We start from the raw sequence: 22,784 nt of genomic DNA on the forward strand, positions 1-22,784 counted from the left end.
TTTTTTGCTAATTGGGATGTTCTCTGTGCCCTTAGTGTTGACACCGTTGAGGTTGGAATTGTACGCTGGGCGTAAGCGAGAGAAGAATTAGCATTCCATACATGGCTTTTGAATGTCGTAAGTTTTGTCTCTGATTGATGACGAGAATCTTTTTGCTAATCGGGATTTTCTCTGTGCCCTAAATTGGTGATTTCAAAAAATATGGATCTACCATGGGCCTGGAGCTATCCTCTGTTGCATCAGGCTTCCTCCGACTAATTCGGACATACAAGACCTCGGGCAAGAGGCTCTTCCATAGTAATAATCCAGGGCGCTGCTCCGCTGGGTGTTACATAAAAATAACCATAAACTTGGATCTGGAATATCCCTTGGCATTATTGATATGGAGTAGATATTCCTTAGGGGATAGCTCCGCTAGCATTCCGTGGCAATTTGTGGAATGAAGAGGTGAGGGGCGAAGCGCCGGAGGGTCTCAAACCACCCAACTTCCGATACTGATAGGATGAGAAGACGGGAGGTCTCAGGTTATTCGGATATAGCCCCGGGAGAAAATGACTGGCTGGATTGATCATCTTGGGTCGAGAGACTGGGCATCAAGGGTAGAAGAGGATACACTCGTGGCAAAAACAGAGTATCGCCATCATTCGATGCCTCGTCAGTAAATATTAAATCACTCGAGCCGATCTTGGGCAACCCAGAGCAAACCCGCCGGGAACGGCCCGACGGGAGGGATCAGCCCCTTCCATTCCTCTCACCTCATTTCTGTACCAACATCAGGAATCGAATCATGAAATCAGGGAGGATCAACTCACAAAAACCCGTCAAGGTTTTCAGAGGCACTTTCCCAGAAGACAAATCAATTAGCAGCGCTGCGCCAGCCGCGTATTACTTTTTCCCGGGAATGCTCCTCAGTCTTCACGGAGAATCCATGCGCTTGACGTATTCATACCGTATTAAAGTATTCTTCGCTCGCAACTGATAAATCTGCTGAAGCTAGAGTTTTCCACGTGTGCAGATGCAATGACAATAAATTAGCGCTGAATCGGCCTCAACCCCGTCCAGGAGTATCGGGCGACTTACAGCGACGGACGGTCTTCCCTTTTGCCCCCTCATGCGTTTCACCGTGTCGAAGTACCTACACATTCAGGCCCGACACTTTCGCGTCTTCCGTCTCTTCCCTTCCGAGCGAGAAAACACAAGCCAGCTAGCTCCGGTCTGGTGCTCCGTTCAGTCCTCGGCGGATCCACAAGAATATTAATGCAGAAGTCTGATTGTGCCAATGATGTGTAGTAGTGCTGCTTCTGTAACTGATTAGCTGGTCGTTTTCCAGACAGAGCTTCCATAATAGATAGATCATCAGAGATAGATGTCTACCCAGGGACTTTACTTACGTGCGTTGATTTTCTCAACCTGCCAAATCCATACCTAACCTACCCTGCAGGACCCTTAGATCTTCAACACCTACCTACACACGGTAAGAGAAATCTAGACCTTCGATTCCAACCACCAACCACTCACTACCAGCGCATATCACTCCTCGTTGGTCCTTGCCGCAAAAACCCGCTTTAATCTGCCCTATCGATCGTACCCACAAAAAGTATAGGATGGATACCGGTACCGTACTTACAACGTCCCTCCGTTCACTGCAATGCACCGACACTGTAAGTATTAAGAAGCCGTTCCATCCAAGCCCTCACCTTTTCACTTCTGAAAAGAGAGTCCTTTCATCTCGGTTAGAAAAGGGTTCAATTCACAATACGTACTAGTAACAATCAGGGTGCAGTTCTCTCCTTCAAGCGTGCCCCGAGCAGAAGAAAATAGAGTTAGATCCGCTACTCATCACCGGCCGTAACAAAACCTTCCCCTGTTGACAGCACGTGCGGCCAGCAGCCAGCTCAGCTCAGCTCCACGCATATCATTGGAATACACTTTAGCCGTTACCCGCACTCATTTCGAAACCGGTGCCAACAGCGAAAGGTGAAAGGTAAAGTTTCCCGTTCCTCGTTGGACCCCTATGCACATAACCCTGGTAGGAAAAAAAAAAGAATTTCCTCCGCAGGGCTCAATGCTTGGTTATGGTGGCTACTTAAGTATTTGTTTGGCTGGGCAGGTCTTCTGTACTTGGCGGGTAGCGGCCTACTGCCAGGTAAAATTGTAATAGAGTGCTTCACCAATGGAATTGTCTCCCGTTGGCCTTTTCCTAATTTCTGAGGAAAACGGTCCGTCGGAGGGTAAGGGTCCGAGAAAAAAAATCAAAGAGATCGATGCTGTGCGAGATGGAAGGAAAGGAGAGATATGTGTATAAAATGCCCGTCACCCTGAAATTGGAGTTCCTCATTCAAGTCTGTGACTTTTCTTCGACTCTCATTTTACCTATTAATATCGTTTCGACAACATGGCTCCCCGCCACGCTTTTTTTCCTCTTGCCTTTGGGATAGTAACAGCCCTGACGCCAGGCCCGACGCCTGAGACGCATCCCACTCTCATCACTTCCAAGTGTACCGTCGCAGGCGGCTGTACTGAACAGACAAGCTTGCTGGTGCTGGATCAACTCGCACATCCTCTTTACCAAGCTGCTGCTCCAGAATACAATGTGTGTAACCAGGTGGCCCCAAAATTTCGTGTTCCTGATTACCCCAAAAATACCAGAGACCAGCTCTCTTCTCCCCTTGAGTACCCCCAGATAATGCAGTCATTGATGCCCTATCACAGTGTGGAGACTGGGGCGAAGGACCCAACAGCACCGCCTGTCCTGACGCGCAAACCTGCGCCAAGAACTGCATCGTTGATGGTATCTCCTCCTACGCCTCGTACGGCGTCACCACCACCGGGTCTTCCCTACTCATGAAGATGCTCTCCCCCGACGGCCGCACCCTCACCCCCAGAATCTACCTTCTAGAGCCGGCAGGGGACCGGTACGAGATGCTGACTTTAAGCGGCGGCGAGCTGAGTTTCGACGTCGATATAAGTCAGCTGCCGTGCGGAATGAACGGCGCGCTGTATCTGAGCGAGATGGCCGCAGATGGGGGCAGAAGCGATCTGAATCCCACGGGGGCCGGGTATGGGAGTGGGTATTGTGATGCGCAATGCTTTACGCTGCCATTTTTGAACGGCGAAGTAAGTGATCTACTCCCTTCCAATTTTGACACACCCTGGTGCGTATTCAACGGTGGATTGACGAAAGCACATATAGGCCAACCTCGACGGCAAGGGTAGCTGCTGCAACGAAATGGATATCTGGGAAGGCAACGCTCGCGCCAATGCCATCGTTCCCCATACTTGTAACCAGACTGGCCTGTACGCCTGTTCGGGAGATGAATGCGCGGCTGACGGCGTTTGCGACAAGCCCGGGTGCGGATATAACACTTATTCGTTGGGCAATCGGGACTATTACGGCCCTGGTTTGACAGTCGATACGAATCGCCCGTTTACTGTTGTCACGCAGTTCCCGGAGGTTGATGGGAAGATGACGGAGATCAGACGGTTGTACGTCCAAGATGGAGTTGTTATTCAGAATGCGAAACTGAATACGACAATCGCAGGGCTGGACCCGACGAAGGTGCTGGATAGTGTGAGTGATGAGTTGTGTGGGCAGGTGGCGCCTAAGTACATGGCTCTTGGAGGCACGACCGGAATGGGTGAAGCGATGAAGCGGGGTATGGTGTTGATATTTAGTATCTGGTGGGATGAGGGCGGATTTATGCGGTGGCTGGACAGCGGGAATTCTGGACCTTGTAATGCCACGGAGGGCGATCCCAAAGTCATCGTGAAGGTAGAACCAGATCCAGCGGTAGTCTGGTCGAATGTGAAATGGGGCGAGATTGGGAGTACATTTTCGTAGCGTTCGTAGATTACATATCTTTGTACGCAGAACGGAATCCAGATCCTTACAGAAACTCCGAAGCTCGGTTCCGGAGTTCTGGTTCTGGATCTGAGGTGGGTAGAGTGCCGCTCTGCTTGTACTTCTGCAGAACTTCATCCCAATACGCCTCCGGCTTTTCTTCCAAGTTTGTGCTCGCAGCCTGCGATGCAAAGAAAAACTTCTCTTCCTCCACTCTCTCCTCTTTCCCCTTCTGCATTGCCTCCAACCCAGGCTCCTTCCGCCTTTTGGTCTTCGCCTGCAAAGCCTACCAGCGATACGTGACCTCCACTCCAACGGCCATCTCTTTTGCCCACACTCCGCTTGCGAATTGCACATTCAAGTTCTTATTGATCTTTTTGGCCCCTTCGGCTGAAGAATTTTTGAAAGCTGTGACCGCTGGTCGGAACTCAGCCCTTTTCCGTCAATCGACCACCTTCTCCGCCTGCACGATAGACGCGTCTTGCTCTCTTCTCTGAGTGGCCAGTTTTCCCAAGATACCGCGTGTCATGTGCTGCTCAAGCCCAGCGAGCTTCGTTGATATGACGTTAAACGAGACTCTCTATTTGCCAGCTCTGTTGGGCATAGCAAACGGCCTCTGGAATCGGATCGCAAAGGGCGTTTGACATGTGGCAAGCGTTTGCAATATCGAATTGTAGAAACGCGGACTCGGGAGTGTGAGTTGATGTACGATAGGTAGGAATCCGCATCAAGGCATCCACACCCGCCGCATCTTTGGGCGGTATCCCAGCGGCACCAATGATATTGTGCTCTTCCCTTAGCTTGCTCCAGAGAGGCGCCACAGTCTCAGACGTAGCCAACAACGAGATCTTGACCTGACACAGCGCGAACGGTCAGTTTTGGCTCCATCGGTCTATGGGATTTGGGATTCATCATTCTGGTATACGCTTTGCTTGCTTGCCCAGGCGCGGAGCCAATTTCTTATCGTTTGATCCGGACCTCTCTTTTCGTTTCAACAGACGGATCTTCTACATTTCTCGATGGTACTTTGTGGAAAGACCTTGGGATATTATTAGCGCATCCGAAACCCGGGACATTCAATTCCCGTGCGTTGACTTTTCGGACTATTGGCTGGTCCTCCTCCTCGTTGTGTAGGGGGTTAATATCGGCTTCATCCACCGCTTGGATCCTAGCAACTCTGAGTTTTTTTTTTGGAAACTCTTCGGATATTGAATGTGATCTCGAAGGCTTCCCCGGCTTTGGGAACCATGAGTTTCTTGATTGCAATTGTTGAAGTCCCCATGATTCAATGTGTCATGTGACGAGCTGCAGATTTTGGATGTTGATGCACAGGCGAATAGGAGGGGGCAGGAAGAGAATTATAGAGAAGAGCAATTCGCTATTGGGAAAAATTGATGTACTGCATGTCGACTTGGGCAAGCTGGGAAGGATTGGTGGTAGAAGCCGGCGATAATATCCAGGTATCACGATGAAGTGGAAGAAGATGCGGCCGCAAACGAACGTCGTGCTTACTTAAGCACTAAAGGGTAACGCAGTGGCATGAGATTTTGAATTTGGCATCTAGCCTAATTGTATCCTGATAGAATGCGACTGAGAATCTCGAAGTTATAATTTTTACAATCAGGCGCAGTATTGTATAGAAGCTACAAAGTCTCTGATTCCCTCCTAGGATGACCATTTAAGTGCTGCTATCTACAGAACAATTTTTCCTCTCTGAAAATGGTGACTCGGTCTTCTGGAGATATGCAGACTAATGGCCGCCCTTCCGCTTCTTCCGCATCTGCCTCTTTTTTTGAATGATCTGTGCCCTGCGCTGTAACCTGCCCTCTTCCCCAGGCGGGAAACCCGCCTTGAAGGCCTTGACTTCAGGCTCCTTGATACCCTTCTTCACCTTTTTGCCCTTCGCTTCCCCCGCATCAGACACGGTCCTCTTACGCTTCTCCACATCAACCTTCTCGAAGGTCTTCTTCTCCCCTTCCCCACCTGCCTTCCACGGGCCCTTCTTGCCTGGTCTACCAGCTTTGCCTTTCATCCCCTCTCTCGTCTTCTTCATTACCTCGCCCCGTGTCAAAGTTTTCTTCTCCTTGGGCGGAGCTTCACCGGCTTTGCGAAGTTTCTCAACCTCCAAGCTTCGTAAGCGGGCTTTATCCTCTTTCTCCTTCCGCCTCTGGACAACTTGCGCATTCTCTATCGCAAACTCCACAACCAGGCGCTGCTTCTTTCCCTTATTCTCATTCTCGACCGCATACCCGTTCATCCATCTCAAGCCCATCAATGCCAAACGATGACTTGAGTATTCAACAAAACCGTAACCGCGAGACTTGCCTGCACCGGACCCTTCAGAAACTTTCGTGCCTTCACGACCCTCAAACACGATTTTAGCCTGGTGCACAACACCTTTGCCTTTGGCTTTCCCGACTTTCTCGGCCTCGCGCATTTCCTTTCCACCACGGTTTTTTTCTTCCGACGATAGAGGTTGGCGAAGCCCAGCTTTAACATCCTTGGCAAATCCAATGACGGCTTCGCGGGCGAGAGTTTTGAGGTCTTTAGATGTATAGTTCTTGGGCAAGTTGCGGATTGAGAGACGAGTCAGGGACAGAGACAGCATGGGGTTGTTCTGGATGAGCTTTTTTCGTTGCTTAGCCGAGTCTTCGCGCATTGTTACTTCAGAAGGGGCGAGAGCGTCGTAGAGCGGTGTGCCTTTTGCGACGGTTCCTTCAGAGAGAAGGTACAATTTGCGTTTGTCTTTTTCGGCCTGTGTGCGCATGTTCTCTCCGTTTTCGGTAAGCTTGACGGCCGTTTCTTTCTCCACGGCTTTGGAGACGAGGATGAGACGGCCGTCGAGAGAGTACATGCCGCTTGTATCGGCAGCGTCATTTTCAAGGATAGAGTGTTTGATCTTGGTGATGGCGTTGGCGCCGGTTGGTTGATGTTTAGGGGCATTGCGAAAGCACATGTCGGCATCGTGTAAGTTGTAGAAGCAGACGAAGCCTGTGCCGCGGGGACGATCGGTTGCCCGGTCCATTACTACGCGAGCGTAGCGGACGGGCCCAAATTGCTCAAAGTGTTCCTTGAGTTCGGCATCGCGGACTGTGAAGGGAAGGTTGCGGATGAAAAGAGTGGTAGAGTTGTCTGTCACGAGAACTTTGGTACGGGCGACTGGGACTTCGACCTCGGATTCGGATTCAGAAGACTCATTGTCTTCCCAGGTCTCTTCCTCTTCCTCGCCTTCTTTCTCCTCTTGGTGATTGTCGTCTCCGTCGTCGTCCTCATCCTCAGATTCCAGATTGTCACCGAATTTCTTGAAGAAATTGGCGACGTCGTCCTCTTCTTTGTCTTCATCTTCGGGAGGCTTCTCAGCAGACTTCTTAAGCTTCTTATGTTTAGACCCACCGTCATCCTCGACGGTCTCGCCTTCGTTAGCTGCCCCTTGCTGCGTCTCCCAAACACTCTTTTCAACCGCCCAATCCACAGCCAGAATCCGCCCATCCACCAACGTGCCATTGATAGCAGCCAATGCCTTATCAGCATTCTTCTTTCCTCGCATCGTGATAAAACCAAATCCAGCTTGCGTGTCTCCCTTCTTCTTCGGCAACACGGAAAACTTGACCTTCCCAAACTTCTTGAAAATCTCAGCCAGCTTCTCAGGTGTGTTCACACTCCAAGGCAGATTTCTTATGATCAGCTTCGGCGGCTTCTTCTCCTCGGCCATTTGCTCCAGCCTCTCCTTCTTGATCCTCGCCGCCTCCGCAGAAATGGTGCTTTTCCGTTTACCCTCCAACCCTTTCCCATCAGCCATCTCCCTAGATCTGGGCTGCGCAATCTCAATCTTCATTTTCCGCCCCATGAAAGTCTTGCCATTGAACTCTTCCAGCGCCCGCTGCGCATCCTCCGCATCAGCCAGAGTAACAAAACCATAGCCTTTCGATTGCTTGGTTTCAGGATCGAGGACGACGGTGGCGTGCTTGAGGGGATAGTCTTGGGAGAAGAGCTCGGTGAGCTTGTCACTGGTTGCTATTGCAGGCAGGGAGCGCACGAAGAGAGTTCGTTTGGCTTGGGCGTTGGGCAGGGAGTCAGACTCTGCGCGCTCTTTGCGTGGTTTTTTGGACGGGGGATCTTGGGAGATAGGAATGTTTTCGATATCACCACCTATGTCTTCGGGGTTGCGAGTTCGTTTACCCATTTCGATGATTTGGTATAGATTTCGGTGTTGACTGGGAACCGGGCTTGGACTTGGACTTGTGAAATTGGAAAATGTGCAGCAACTAAACTTTTTCTCTTATCGAAAATATCGCGACGGCGCTAGTCCGTAGTAAGACTAGGACTGGCCGGAGGATGCTGTCCCCTCAACTTGACCTAGTAAACCGTAATGTTTGAATGGTGTGCGATTCATGGATGATCTCAGACGCCGACCCAGCAGACTCGAGGCTATCTGTTGACTGTTCTCTCGCAGTCACCCGTTTTTTGGGGTCTATCACGTGACCTGAGCAGCCCCACTTGGTCCTGCGGCTAAGTCTAAGGCCCCAAACGACGGAGGAAGTCCTACAACCACAACAACCACCCCATCACCACCAACACCCAGCGACATCACAATACCCCCTTGTCAACTCTCAACAAACTTCAAGTCGAACCGCCGCTATCGCTGAGCATATTGAATGCTGAAGGGTTAGAGCTGAGCGGAGCTTTCCCGGCGTGGCCTGCTGTTGCGTGCCTGCGACGCTCCTCCGATCTTACCTTTGCCAACCCTGCGCCCACTCCACCCATCGAGAACCGACCAGAATTCTCACCCTCTTCAACGGGATCTCTTACTCGAGTCGAACATCGGATTCCACAATCGTCCACCGCTCGAAACGGGAGCCAGCGTATGTGACAAACATCTGCTCTCGAGCCTTCACTCTCTCACCTTTCACGGCCTCCAGCCAAGTCGTTGCTTTGTCCATAATCTCCGCATACATACAATAAAACATACTGTCGAGATACCCGGATCCTCGATCTACGCCCCGAAATGACTTCCAATTTTCCCCGAACTCCCGAGACTCCTTCACAGACATCTCCCGCTCACTCGAATCTTCCATCGAAGCCCGTCACCTCGCCAGCAGACACACATTCTATGCCAACGCCTGCTCGCAGCGTCAACGGCAGCATGTCAACCATCACCGTCGAGGGATTCGCCCCTGATGATTCTTCGCTGAAGCGTAAGCGTGATATCGGGGACCAAGGAAATCAAGAAACAAAGAAAGTCCAAGTAGAGGCATCAGAGAAAACCAAAGTCACCGTCGAGGATATATCTCAGAATGTCGGCTCTCTTTACCTTTTCTGCAAGACTCGTAAGGCTTCTTTCTTTACCAGATATTTCCCCACCTCTGGTTTAGTATTCCAGACCCCCAATCAACCCTGCACATTACTTTTTGAAGTACATGGTTAACATGGAGATGGCGTGCAGCACACGTCCCGCGTCTGCCATCGCTTTTGGATGATCTGTTTGAACGCTACGGCTTGAACGATGTTGCAAAGTCAGTTGCACGCATACACCCCGATGGATCGAAGGCAGTCAAGCTGCGTAAGACTTATAAGAATCATATCAAGGACCACGGCATCTTGGGCTCCTTTGATGCAATTAAGAATGAAGTTGGCGCACCCGGTACTCTAGGGGCTATGATGAAGTTGCCGGACGATGTATGGAACGCTGAATTTGTGCGGGGAAAGGAGATTGAGAAAGGCATACCCGAGTCGATGTTGGCCAAGGGTCACACGATCTTCACGATGTCAAGAGGTCCGATTCCAAAGGCTATGTGGAATCCTGCTATTCTTAATCTCGGGACTGGAGATTCCGTAGCTCCTGCGCAAGTCGAGAAGGCAAAGGCTGCTCAGAATGGTTCCCGCACCCCAGTTCCTCAGGCTCAGGCTCAGGCTATACGTCCGGTTCAAGGCAAGGCAAAGGGTGACCTCCGTCGTCCATCGCGAACTACCACCAAGCGTTCTTATGCAGATTCGAGCTTCGAGGGCTATGGTGAAGGCTACGTTGATGACGTACAAGATCCTGGCTATTCGACTGGTGATGGCGATGATCGAGGTGGTCGGAAGCGTGTGAAGAAGGTTTGAACTATTGCTACGCAGGTTGCAAGAGTTCGGGCTAACAAACACAAGAACACACAAAGTCATGGTGGTTACCAGCAAGGCGGTGCGATGCGTCAAAGCGGCTACGGTCCCGGAAGTAAGAAACCCAATACGGCTGCTCCCAACAAGAATTGTTCCTAGGCGTCTTCGACCTCGCATCCTGGTGCGCGTCGTTTTCGTATTCACTGGATGCTTTTCAAGCCCTGCTGCGCTCTGCTCGTTCCTCGATGCAAGCGGCCAGGCACCGAACGAACCTTTACTGACTCGACGATTCCTAGTGGTTGGAGCTTGACGTCGGTGAAAGACTCATGATCTCCTCTGTATGATAGAAATTTCGGCACCTCACCCCTCCGCAAGAAAGAAGCGCGAGGCTGTATACCTACTGTTGATTAGATCACATGCGTTCTCGTCACGACGCTCTGTCGTGGCACTCAGTAACTGCTCTCGGTGGCTCCTGGTCTTGGTGCTCCTGTCACCGTCAACAGAGATACTGGGGTTTGGGATGATAGAAAGGGATGGAGTGGAACCAAAACTCGAAGTCTCTCTGACTAACGAGAGCATGATGGCGGACTTACTCGATGCAGAAGTCGCCTCTAGCGTTTGCTTTTTTCGACATGATCTGCTCTGCTTTGTTCTGCCTTAGCGGGTGTTTAGGCTGGCGCAGCTGAGCTGATCATAGCATAATGTCTTCAATGCACATGGGCAATTTCATAAAATGACGTTTTCCGCTGTTTGTGAGATGACCAGCTCGCACCTGTCGTCATTCCGGTGGCCTTGATTGACTTCTTCGAAAATCGACCAATATCCCTTACAGCTTTTATAAATGCCAAGCCAAGCACGCAGAGAAGATCAGAGAGACATAATAGATGGTGTCAATCAATAAGCGGAAGCTTAGAGTAGCCATCCATCTCAGTCTCGGACAGGGTCCGAAAAATCAAATACCCAGAGTCTGTCTGTCATATTCCAACGATGCACCCGGAAGGTAATGGAAAAAAAAAGAAGAGATCAAAAACCCAAGTTATCATGATGAGATCCAGGTGCATCCTCATAAATCGGGAGAGAAATGGCCATGGGTGTAAATAGTTAAGGCTTCGTCCCTCTCTTCAATCAACACCTCTCTCATCCACTGTCAATTCTGCCCTACCTCGTGTCGCTGCTCATCAGGGATTTCCTTTTATTTGCATTTATCCTACTTCTTCTCCTGCCGTGGTGGCAGGTCACTTGGCTGCTTGTTGTTCAGTTGTGCTACGCCGAAACTATGCGGTTGTTACATAAGTTTTTGATTTTGACGAGGCACCTAGCCAGCGCTGCGCCAATAGAGAAAAGCGAGTCTTGTTACATGCAGTGTCGTCGATTCCGAGGCTGCCCGCTTGGTGTTTTGTTTCTCCTTCTTGGTCATCTTTTTTTTTTTTTTTTTTTTGGTTCTAGCTGTTTGTGTGTCGGATCTCTTCTGTAAATGGCTTATAATCCGCTTGTTGCTTCTTCTCTCTCTACCTTTTTTTTTTTTTTTCTCTCACAGTGTGTGTGATAAATCATCACTTTGCACTGACCCCAGACACATTTGTGCTGTTCAGCTAGACCAGACTGTAAATGGTTGTCGCGGGTGAGAGGGATGGGGTAGTTATGGTGACGGGAGATCCTTGGGATATCTCAAGCAAAGGAGAGCTGAATTCTCAGATCAATATTCTACGTTCCCAGCTCCTCGCCATCTACACTCCTTGGTTCCGCGCGAAACTCCAGCTGACATCTATACATACACACATACACACATACATACATACATAGGTACATGTACATCTCCAAGTATCCATCGCCCATTCAAAAACCCCTTTCGCTCTTACAGAAGAAGAAAAGGCTATACAAAGTCTGATGGCCAACCCCCCAACAGCGCAGCAGCAGCAGCAGCTTGTACCCACCCCCGCAGCAGCATCCACCCTCCTGGCGCTCCTCCTCCAACAACACCATCCCACAGCCCAACCCCCGATCCCCATCCGCACCCTCTACCCTTCCTCAACCCCCGCTGGGCGCCCCACCGCATCATCTCCACGCTCGAGTCGCTGCTCCTCACCGCACACAGCAGCAGCCCTGCGGCGTGCACGAGCGCCATGCTGTACCAGTGGGCTGCGTGGGAGGGGGATCCCGCCGCGCCGGCTATGGCGCCTGGGGAGCTGCTGGCGTGCGTGGTGCAGGGGACGAGGGTCGCGGGTGTCTACTTTGGGAAGAGGGGGGAGCTGGAGAGGAGGATGGGAAGAGGAGGGGAGGGGAATGCGGAAATAGTGGGAGGAGGGGGTCTGGGTATAGGTGTGGGTGTGGATACGGATATGGATGGAGTGAGGCTTGCGGAGGAATCTGTGCTAGCGCTGGAGGGGTTGAGGCGGGTTATGGTGGAGAGGTACCCGGAGGCTGAGAGGGGGTTGTGGGGATGGGTGGATGGATGGTGAAGCTGGCTTTTACAGTGATAGGGTAAAGGGGGGGGGGTATGTTGCGGTGGTGTGAGCTGTAGATTGGCTGATGTGAGAGATTTGGGGACATTTGGTGGTGGGAGAGAACGTTCAAGGTCCTCTCCCGGGATCGAAACTTACATCTACAAACCGGCAACTCCTGCCTGGCATTTGAAGTCCAAACATACGGTACAGATATATAGAAACTAGTTTCCACGAGAGCGTTGCTCTGAGACTTATACGATACTTCCAAATTCCCTATTCTGGCCAGTTCATCCTCGCCGGTCCACGCAATCCCAGAGGTAGAGAAGTAATAGACACGCTTCGTCCGTAGAAAGGTGAGAGCCTGTATTAGACATAGTTTCTTTCTTTCCCGCGCATTTGTTATGAGAAGCTTTGAACTTTGAATTCCTCGTCGCGCGGAAGCCGTGAATGTGATACGTCGCTGGTTTCGGTACTGCACGCGTATATATAGATGCCGAGTCTGATAAATAAACAAGGATGCTCGTCCCTAATATGCATCCTTATCCTTTCGGAACAGGCTGTTGTTATTTTGATGCGCGACTGACAATCTCTGGCACATTCCTTTTCTCGCTCTGATACTTTACCAAATTTAGACTCTCCGTCTCGAGCTTTCATATCGTTGTATCCGCGAGACTCGAAGTGCCGTCTTGATATTTATATCTGAGTCTCGCCTAGCACTTCCGTGCGGGAGAATACCTGCGTGTCGTGGAAATTTAACCAACTTACACATATGCTTTACGCCCTCTGGCGCTGAAAGGGAATCAATGTGCTATCGCGGGGGTTATTCTGTGTATTTAACTACATGCATGTTACTCACACTTTCCAATCTAATACTCCTCTATCCCAAGATACATAGACGTGGGCAACGCTCGTTCATTTGTCTTGGGGCGCGAGAATAAAGGTCTCTAGAATCATTCGATCTTATTTATTCGATCATATCGGAGAGCAAGAACCTCTGATACGACGACTTCGTCATGTGCCGCTTCTGCAGCTTCACGGAGATTGAGGATAGCGGAGGGTGCCTCTTCAAAGCTACCGACGATAGTGCCGATAGAGAGTGAAGAGAGTGAAGAGAGTGAAGAGAGTGAAGAGAGTGAAGAGAGTGAAGAGAGTGAAGAGAGTGAAGAGAGTGAAGAGAGTGAAGAGAGTGAAGAGAGCGACAACAACGAAGAGGGCGACGATAGAGACGACAGCAAAGAAAGCGAAGAAATGAAAGAGGGTAGTGGCTACACCCACCCAACCACCCACCACCTTGCTCAACAACTTCCTCTCTGCCGTCCACTCCATCACGAAAGAAGACTACCTCCCTTACTACAAACACAACTTACATCCACGCCAGCTGCTCCCGGTTCTCGAGTTCTTCTCCCGCCTACCTCGCCAGGAGTCAGAGGAGACCATCTTAGCTTGGCTATCCTAATCGGTGTCGGGCCGACGAAGCCGGAAAGGGCTGAAAAGCAGCTCGACATCGTTCTCCAGAGTGGTGTCGAGTTGGTACTTCACAAAGCTGTCCAGGCTGTGACGCGCAAGATCATTGAGCTAGATGTTGACTCTGATCCTGGTGATGTCCACCGCGGCTCCAGAGCTGGCCGGAGTAGCAAGAGGACTCCGCCGGAAGTGGCTATGGCAGTGGCTGTGGCGGGGTGGGACGCGGGAGATCGCCGTCCCCGTGTTTTTGAGATGGCTTGATGGGTCTGATCTACAGGTTCATAGTGGAGCACGCAATCCACTCGCGGAGAAAGATATTGATGGGTCGATATCCAGGGATGAAGGGAAGGAAGAAGAAGGCGATGATGCATCCTGAGCTGGACTTGCCGGGGGAGGAGGAGATGGGCAGACGGAAGTCATTCATATTCTCTGAATGAAAGAGGAGATATCGCAGGGCTCTTTGAAGTAATAAATGCGTTCTCTTTTAGCCGTTGCTTTGCGATGTCCACATCATTTTGTAAGCTCGCCTGGGTCTACGGATCCAGGTGAAGTTTCTGGAAACACTGCTCTGTGAGGGTTTCTGATTTGATAAAAAACCGTGATACCACGAAAGAAAGCTACATCATTGCAATGTGGCAGCTTTTGGCAAGTGTTGAAGATGTTGACATACACAGTGACACCCCCCAAATTAAGCGAGCTCCGACTCAATTTCTTCGATTCGGTTTAACTGCTGTCCTTATATTAGACGACATGTAATTTTGATAACTGCTATATAGGTTGTGTAGCGACAAAGTCGGTATGAGATTGAAACCCCTTCATCTACCTCAAATCTTGGAGAGAGAGAGATACATGGCCTCCACACACTCGAACGCAATACTCGTACGACCATCATATCTGTCCCTATGCGTGGATCTTTTCCGACTGACGATAGAGATCGCAACGCTTTAGAAAGAATTGGCTCGGCGTAATCAGATTCTGTTTAGTACGTCTAAGATGATCCCTGATATGGGGACATGTACCAGTGGCCTTATACGTAGTACTTTTTATGAGCCCTTATCTGCCTTACCTAATACCCGAAGATCACTCTCGGCGCCAATTTCTCAGAGTTGTTCTTTTTCCTACAGTAGCTGATCATACGGTAATTAAAGCTGCAGTACTGGAGTTTGACAAGCGGAATCGAATCTTCTATTGAATTCTATTTCTTTTTCCAGAACTCTTGGCTAGGACAATCGTCTGTGCAGCGGTCTTGGCCTCCAGAACCATGCTTTCAGCGGCCTTTTTGCTCCAGTTCCTCCCCGAATCAGGCTCCTCTGGTTGGCTGTAATCGGATGAGGATTCTTACTGTAACAGGGCTCTAACCAAGCAGCTTGAATGTACCTATTCGGCCTTACGTAGTGAGGGCTCACATGGTTGTTTATGACATCAGGGCAGCTTGTTTTGACTTGGCAAACATAGAACATGCGGATTCCTGGCTGTCAAGAATTGCAGCATCCTGGACCTCCGTCGATGATACGAGCTGCTCAAAAAGTCGAGAAATCGTTGAGGTAAACATCTTCTGATTATTGATGAGTAGTGCCTTTGGCACTTGGAGGAAATAGCGAGTAAATGTAGACCTATCGGCTCAAAAATAAAATGCTCCGAGAAACTCCGTACAATGTGCACAACGCTGGAACGCCTGGGTTTAATTGCAGCAGCCAGAATCCCGAACCTCAACGCAAAGATAATTGTATCTGATCCCCGAAGTCGAATCGGTAGACACTGGGGCCAGCCAACTACTTAATCAAGGCAGCAAGTCAAGCAATCGAAGCAAGCTTCGCAAGTCTCCGCGCACAGCCAACAACAACACAAGGTAGCCAAACTGCGTCAATTGTCAGTCAAGTTCGACACATGGAGAAAACGGCGAGGACGTACCAGCTGAAACAACATCCGCGGTCCTTGCTGCCGCCGCGAGAATCGTTAGGCGGAGGGGCTTGTTGGTACATCTATCGCTCAAACATCAGTACATAGACCTGGTAGGCGTCAATCTCGAACCTACAGGTTGTTGCTGCTGAGGAGGGTAGCCGTATCCTTGGGGAGGACCTCCCTGGGGAGGGCCGTATTGTGGGCCGTACTGTTGGCCGTACTGCTGGCCGTACTGATCGTTGGGAGGAGGATATTGAGACATGTTGATACTGGAGGGAAGTGTGGCTAGCAAAGTGTGGCTTTTGATGGTGACGAGACGGCAAGTGTTTCGTAAGATGGACAGGAGGCGATGTCACTGCTTTTAATTGTTTCGAGATTTGATGCCAAGCAGCTTTCTGCCGGGAGTCCCGAGAGGGGGACTAGCGTGCCGCTTAGTGGGGTGCTTGTAATTACGTAGCTGGGCAGAGGTGCCAAGAGTGGCTCGGGATGTCTCGAAATAGAATGTGTAGCGTGAGGACTGTGGCCAAGAGTTCGTGTTGTGATTTGGACAATTCACTTGGTAGGTCCTTCAGTGGGTACAGTACTTGTACTATCCTGGCTTGTCATAAATTTCGCCAGAGTCCCAAAGTAAACAAATATGACTTGAATACTAACCAAATTTCGATTTGCTGTTCCAAGTTGAATGTATCGATTCACCTTGAAACTATGATCATAGGCCATATAAAAAAACAAAAAGAAGGCTATGCGCACACCGTCTGGGAGACGCCAGCCTTATGGTGGCATAAATATAAGAAAATTATACGCATCACAAAGACCTCAAACATTTTGATATAAGCTCACCCGAATCTTCATAGGACTCCATTGTTCTCCGTCTGATCATTCGATCTGATCAAGAGCTAGGAAGCAACTAGAATTGTCCAGCAGCGAATCAGCGAGTTCCTTCGCCGGAAAGCTGTTGATAGGGAACTCGAACCCTTCATCCGACAGGATGCACAATCTTTATGGAAGAAGCATGATAGAATCAATCATCTCAACCGTCTGCACCCAGACAAGCTCATAGATTTTGAGGACCCGCCTATTGATCCAGAATTTGCCAAAAGATGGATTGGAGAGTTGAAGAGTCGGGGTAATTTCAATTCCAAAGTCGAATTCCGGGACCAGAAGCAGGAACATATCGAGTCTTGAACCAAAGCACTAGAACAAGATAGAAGCTTCCCCTTATCGATTCTGGAAATTTGTAAGTGGTGAACGAAGGTCCTTGTTATCTCTCGGGAGGGAGGTGGTCCCCTTTGACTTGATTCTGGACAACATCTGAACTTTTCAATTCCACTTCGGAATCATCGAATTCCCAACAAATTTCTTCACACTTGACTAGACAAAATCACCGACCATCAACATGCCAATCCCGGAAGATAAAACTCGAGGCTGAGGAGGAGGAGAAGGAGGAGGAGGCCGGAACTCTTCACCATGGTCGGGCAGCAGGTCTGGTATGTATGTGATCTCCTATCCCGTCCCATGGTTCTGGATGTATGTCTCTGAGTAAAACTTTCTTCCACAATACTCTCAATGCATGGAACGCCTTCGCTGACCTGATTTTCTCTCCAGATCTCTGGGCTTTGAATATTTCATGAGTTGCACCGTGATCAACTAAACCTGGGAGCCCAATGACTGGATCGCCCATCCGCCAGAAGAGTTCTCCCTAAGTTACATCATGTATGATCTTGGAGTTCCCGAACTCATGGCTACACTGGCACTTCAGGAAGGCGATATCTCTGGGGGGAAGCTCGCACAATCCAAGTTCTTACTCAGGCCCCATCACTTTACTAAGGAAGCCCAGAGTGTACAGAATCTGCTCTGGAACGTTTGTGAGGGGATAAATCTCGTCATCGAAGTAATGGTCAAGCATGTCGGAGTTGCAGAGATCAACACATATCGTAAGTTACATAGAGCGGGCTCCTTTGAACTTACTTCCTATCCAGTCTCCACTTTTAGATCTCCGTGGATCTTTAGAAGTCTGGGACCCGGTGTCTGAGTACAGAGACTGATGCTACATTTGAGGAAGTGGGACGAGGAGGAGTTGATCATCAGACTTGGCAAGGAGATTCGAGCAGATCATTGAAATAGAGAAGTGTGGCATAATTGAGCCAGAATTGCGCCAGAGACAAATTCACACACGGAGATGCCAGGCTACGACGCCTCGTTGTTAAGGATCCAGGCTTCGAGATGTTCTTTAGCCAGCCCATCGAGCTACCGAGAATATTCCCAGTGAACTCCGAGCCAAATCGTCCCGATACACCGTCTCCTCTAACAAGATCAACAAGGCTTTTGGAGATTGGAGATTGGAGACCTGAGTTCGATGATTTGAATGAGCCGGATTGGAGTGCTAAGTGCCAGACATTGATCAACATATGCTTAACAGGGCGCATCTATGTGGTACATGATAGACAGTAAGGCAACTGAAGAGCAAATCATCACGTTGACAACCAACCAACCAACCAACCAACCAACCCAAAAAAAAAAAAAAAAAAAAAAAAATTTAAACGAAAAAAAATTAAACATAAAAAAAACGCTGTCTACACCACCGGACGATTCAAGACACTGGCAGTCGCCTGTGGCGCAATAGAAAATTGCGCCGAAGAAGAAATAAATTTTGACGTCTCGGAAGAGGGAGCACAGCAGAGGTCACTGGACTGATTGGACAAGTCTAGCGGACGCCTGAACTGGACAGTCAATCTGGTTACACCTGCAAATGCTCGGAATACTGGGCATAGCAGGAGCTTTTTGAAGAGTAAGACTTGAAAACATCAATCCAGTAACGGAGGAGGAACAGCGACAAGCGCTGGGTCAAATTTTTTTCGAATTGAATTTCATGGGAACCGATGATTATGTCGATGATAGTAGTAACTCGTTTGTCAGTTGTGTATTGTAAAGCTAGGAAAAGGATAGAATAGCAAGACAAGAGGATAGCAGATTAAAATACATGTCAAGCATACCAAATGAAAGTGATGAAAACATATGATTAGGAAATATGACTAGTGAACATGGCTAGTAAATATGACTAGTAAGTATGACTAGTAAGTATGACTAGTAAGTATGACTAGTAAGTATGACTAGTAAGTATGACTAGTAAGTATGACTAGTAAATATGACTAGTAAATATGAATAGTAAATATGACTAGTAAATATAATCATGCACATGCATATAATAAACCTTGTGGGAATGTAGGCACCAGATGCCTTGGCACCAGCATATACTACTAGCTCCTCAGCTAGAATAGCTGACTCAGACGAAAGGGGGCTAACAAAAGCAACTGGTCTGATTCAAAACGGAAAATATGGACAAAAGCCGCCTCAATCTCACGCTAGCAATCCTTCTCCGAAATTAAGAATCGATCTGCTCAAGCCTCATCGCACAGATCTTCCATATCTCCACTTGGAAACTTACCACCTTCAATCCATACTACAAACGCTGAAGGGGAGAGCGAAGCCGAAGTTTTGAAAGCTGGCGTAGAGCACCCTTCTCCTTCAGTTAAAAATACCGCCAATAACCTTTCGGACCAGCTAGCAGAGGAAGAGGATAGTTTACTTGAAGAGAGAAGACTTTTCCAAACGCAGCCAAACGAGAAGACGAGAACTGAGAGTTGGATTTTTTCAAACACGCAAGCACTTAGATTAGTTTTTTCCTTTTTTAGTCAGGTCTTTCGGCCTTTGCTGTTTTTTCCCCGTATGACTCTCATGTTTCTTTCTTCTTCGGACCCACCTTCAGTGGGAGCCTTATTCATCAACTTCAGTGGGAGTCTTTTCATCTGAATAAGTCTTGAGTAAGAGTGTCGGATGTGATCAAGTGATAGACCTATCACGTGTCAAGACCTCTCCAGATGTATAAGTAGAGGGCTACTTCCCGAGTTCATCAGAGAATAATCAAGAATCACTCTACTCATCTTTGTATCCCCGTGTTACCGTTGAACAGATACCACCCTATATTCGTACTTCTCAGTCGATGCCTGTGATACCGACAAACCTTATGGGGTTTTCCTATAGGGAGAGGCCAGATTTTTGCGTCCCGCATGGGTTTCCCCGTGGGGAGGAGCCAAAAGCCAAATCCCCGCGATAGTGAATACCGGTATACCGGTAGGTCTGCGAATAGGCACGAAGGTTCATTACTTTCAGAAAATATCTACTCGGTCCTGTCCCAAGAGAATAGCTTCTACAACAAGAGGTTGCATAGCCGCGATCTATCACAATGTCAACACCGACTTTAGACGATAATATCAAAGCATGACTCGACGTAATATTGCCTGAATACTATCCTAAAACACTTGTAAATAGCGAGAAAATCTCCTCGATCTTCAGCGTTGTCACCGTTTCCATGATAAGCTACGCTCAGTTGCTTAACTATAAACCGAATTCCATTAAAAAGTCTGTCGTGCGGTGTAAGTTTATGATACTGGAACTGCGATGTGCATTGCAGGTCTGCTTTTGCGCAACAAAGTCTCTAGCCTTAGTGAAGATCTACCGGTAGCAGGTCAAGGACTTTACCCAAACCGCTTTACATTACTTAAGAGATGTGCCAATCTTCTGAGCTTATTTCGAAGGAAGTCTGGATACCTTGATCGGGATATCGAGAGGTGTTTGAAAACTCTATTGCCAAAAGCGGCTCCTTTGACCTAAGAGGGAAAATTCTTCTTAATACTACTATAATGTTGAGCTAAATGTGGATCCCGAAAACTGTTGAAAATGCGGTCACTTGACCTAACGGTCGTGACCTTAAGTGTATGCATCCATTTGGGCTTAAGCCGTCGAGGAACACCAAAAACTTAACTAATCGCTTACTAGTAAGAAGATAAAAATGAATCTTGCGGGTTTTAAAACTAGAATTGCCCTCTTGCTATTGAAATCCACCTTTTGCAGTTAAGAACTACGATTATAAACTCTTCTCCTTGCGAATACTTGATTTAAGAGCTAATCAATAATGAAAAAAGAAATGCTCGAAAAAGTGCTTGCTGCATCGCTTTAAAAGGGGCTATTGCTATAAATTAAAATCCCGAAAAATAGCTACATGCACCGGGCTGAAAAAAAGCTGATGCTATAGATTAAACGCTTGGGAGATAGCTGGATGCATCGCGCTAAAAGAAGCTATGATTACGAGTTAAATGCTCGAGGAATAGCTAGCAATATCGTGCTAAAAGAAGCCATTATTATGTAGTAGATTATATGTAGTAGCTACGAATATTACACCGGGAAGTCCGGAAAACCTGTCCCGGAACTTGCGGATGGCCGTAAGTTTAGCTTGCGGCCGGGCTGAAGCGTTACATTTTCTTTACATCTTTTACAAGTAGTAGGTAGTGGTAGTACATTCTTTTAAAGCCTATTTCTTAGCCGTAGTAATTCAGGAGAGAGATGGAACGCTAGCCGTTTAGCGTACTTGGCAAACAGGGGGGGATCAATAGTTACGCCGATCCGGGTACAACGACATGCGTTCCCTTTCATTGAATTGTTTTCTTCGCGACTATAATTTTGCTATAAATACTATTTATTTTCAATTAATCATACAGCAAGAAAATATTACTAGAGAATATAGCATAATCCGTAAGTATCGTATCATTGAGCAAGCTTAAATAGGAAATACGATTAACTTTTTTTAAATGTTTCTTGCAATCGCAACGGCAATTCCGAACTCTTCGATCTATACCTTTCGCTTATATACTCTTTTTAGCGTCATTCTATCGTTTGCGAGTAGCAAGGCGGTCTCGTTTCGAGTAAGCGGGCAAAGAGATTACTCGAGCGATCTTATGAAAATAAAGAAATAGTATTACGTCGACCTTACGCTCCTTAAGTCTACATAGGTACTTTCGGGCATATAATAAGAAGACGAAGTGTATAAGCTGCAATAGGATTGTTATAGGCGTCTTTTCTAGCTTGATAATGCGCTAATATTTTAGGCTCCTTCCCAGGCCGTGGTCGAGGAGCATGCTCCTTATATAAAAAAGCATTTAGAGTATTTAATAAATGAGATTCTTGAAGAAGTATTTCAAGGCCGAATTTTCGTTTAGCAACCATAATTTCAAAGACTTATATTGACGTTAACAGATGCAAATAGCAAGTTCAAAGTATTCAGAGCACATATATGATATCACGCTAAAGGACACTTAGGATTTTGATATGCGGCCGCCTTTCGGAGCGGCGTAACTATTGATCCCCCCTGTTTGCCAAGTACGCTAAACGGCTAGCGTTCCATCTCTCTCCTGAATAACTAATAGTCAGTGCACTGACTTTGTGACCTGCGGGCTCTCGGTCACAGTCAAGGCAAGCAAGTGTCCTAGGTCAAGCAAGTGTCCCATTTCAATTATTTCAATTTATATTGAAATAACTTAGCAACGAATATTGCTATAATATTCAAAACTAGATGCATAGATCGGCGTAATCGAGATCTTTAAAAGTCTAACCAAGTATAAAATCTTTTTATTAACAATTTAATAATTAATAAAATAAATAATGTTTGATTATCGATTGAATTTGATTGAAAATTAAATATTTTGTATTGAAAATTTTATATTTTTTGATATTAATCGGCTTGCAAATTGAAATTTCATATAAAAATTTGATATTTAAGAAACTTTGAATCAAGCGGACTCGTACCATTTGATATTTTTATTATAACTTTTATAATTATTATCTTATTTAAGTTATAAATATAATCGAAAAGTTGATGTTCTTGAATTTTCGCTAAATTGTCCGAGCTTTTTTCGCTGTTACAATTGTAATTGTGCGTAATAAATATCATTTTACTTATTGTAATAATAAAAATATATAATGTATTTTATAAATAAAGTATAATTCACTTATATCGACTCGCATATTTAATTTTTATTGCTATAGCTTTTTTTGTTATGACTTATTCTTAATACAAATCGCGATTTTCGATTCTTTTCGTTAAAGAATCCCCCAAAAATTTTTTTACGATTTGCAACTTGATTTTCTTGATAATAAAAAGAGCTATATTGATAAAATTTGAATGCATTAATCGGCGGAAT

At 47.5% G+C, this 22,784-nt stretch overlaps 4 protein-coding genes across 5 annotated transcripts; 2 read left to right on the forward strand and 2 right to left on the reverse strand.

Moving 5' to 3' along the window:
- Window positions 1-2,395: 2,395 nt before the first annotated feature.
- Window positions 2,396-3,841, forward strand: L3040_004485 (uncharacterized protein; the record flags this gene model as incomplete). The annotated part of the gene is made up of 3 exons (XM_007291539.1): window positions 2,396-2,593; window positions 2,713-3,117; window positions 3,194-3,841. 3 exons carry the CDS (start codon window positions 2,396-2,398, stop codon window positions 3,839-3,841), a joined length of 1,251 nt encoding a protein of 416 aa, XP_007291601.1.
- Window positions 3,842-5,591: 1,750 nt separating this feature from the next.
- On the reverse strand, window positions 5,592-8,024 carry L3040_004486 (uncharacterized protein; the record flags this gene model as incomplete). Of its 2 annotated transcripts, none has more annotated exons than XM_007291540.1 (1): window positions 5,592-8,024. In XM_007291540.1, the coding sequence occupies one exon, from the start codon at window positions 8,022-8,024 to the stop codon at window positions 5,592-5,594; it is 2,433 nt and encodes an 810-aa protein (XP_007291602.1). The 2 variants fall into 2 exon arrangements, with proteins under 2 accessions (XP_007291602.1, XP_066012000.1); XM_066155218.1 differs by having other exon boundaries at window positions 5,592-6,278.
- An 822-nt stretch (window positions 8,025-8,846) lies between these two features.
- On the forward strand, window positions 8,847-10,250 carry L3040_004487 (uncharacterized protein; the record flags this gene model as incomplete). Its single annotated transcript, XM_066155222.1, has 4 exons — window positions 8,847-9,168; window positions 9,285-9,937; window positions 9,989-10,055; window positions 10,237-10,250. 4 exons carry the CDS (start codon window positions 8,847-8,849, stop codon window positions 10,248-10,250), a joined length of 1,056 nt encoding a protein of 351 aa, XP_066012001.1.
- A 5,391-nt stretch (window positions 10,251-15,641) lies between these two features.
- On the reverse strand, window positions 15,642-16,012 carry L3040_004488 (uncharacterized protein; the record flags this gene model as incomplete). The annotated part of the gene is made up of 4 exons (XM_066155228.1): window positions 15,642-15,706; window positions 15,760-15,830; window positions 15,884-15,931; window positions 15,984-16,012. 4 exons carry the CDS (start codon window positions 16,010-16,012, stop codon window positions 15,642-15,644), a joined length of 213 nt encoding a protein of 70 aa, XP_066012002.1.
- Between the last annotated feature and the right edge of the window lie 6,772 nt (window positions 16,013-22,784).

The sequence above is a fragment of the Drepanopeziza brunnea genome (genome assembly GCF_022702325.1).
Source record: "Drepanopeziza brunnea f. sp. 'multigermtubi' strain 214-2 chromosome Unknown ctg6, whole genome shotgun sequence".
NCBI classification, from domain to species: domain Eukaryota; kingdom Fungi; phylum Ascomycota; class Leotiomycetes; order Helotiales; family Drepanopezizaceae; genus Drepanopeziza; species Drepanopeziza brunnea.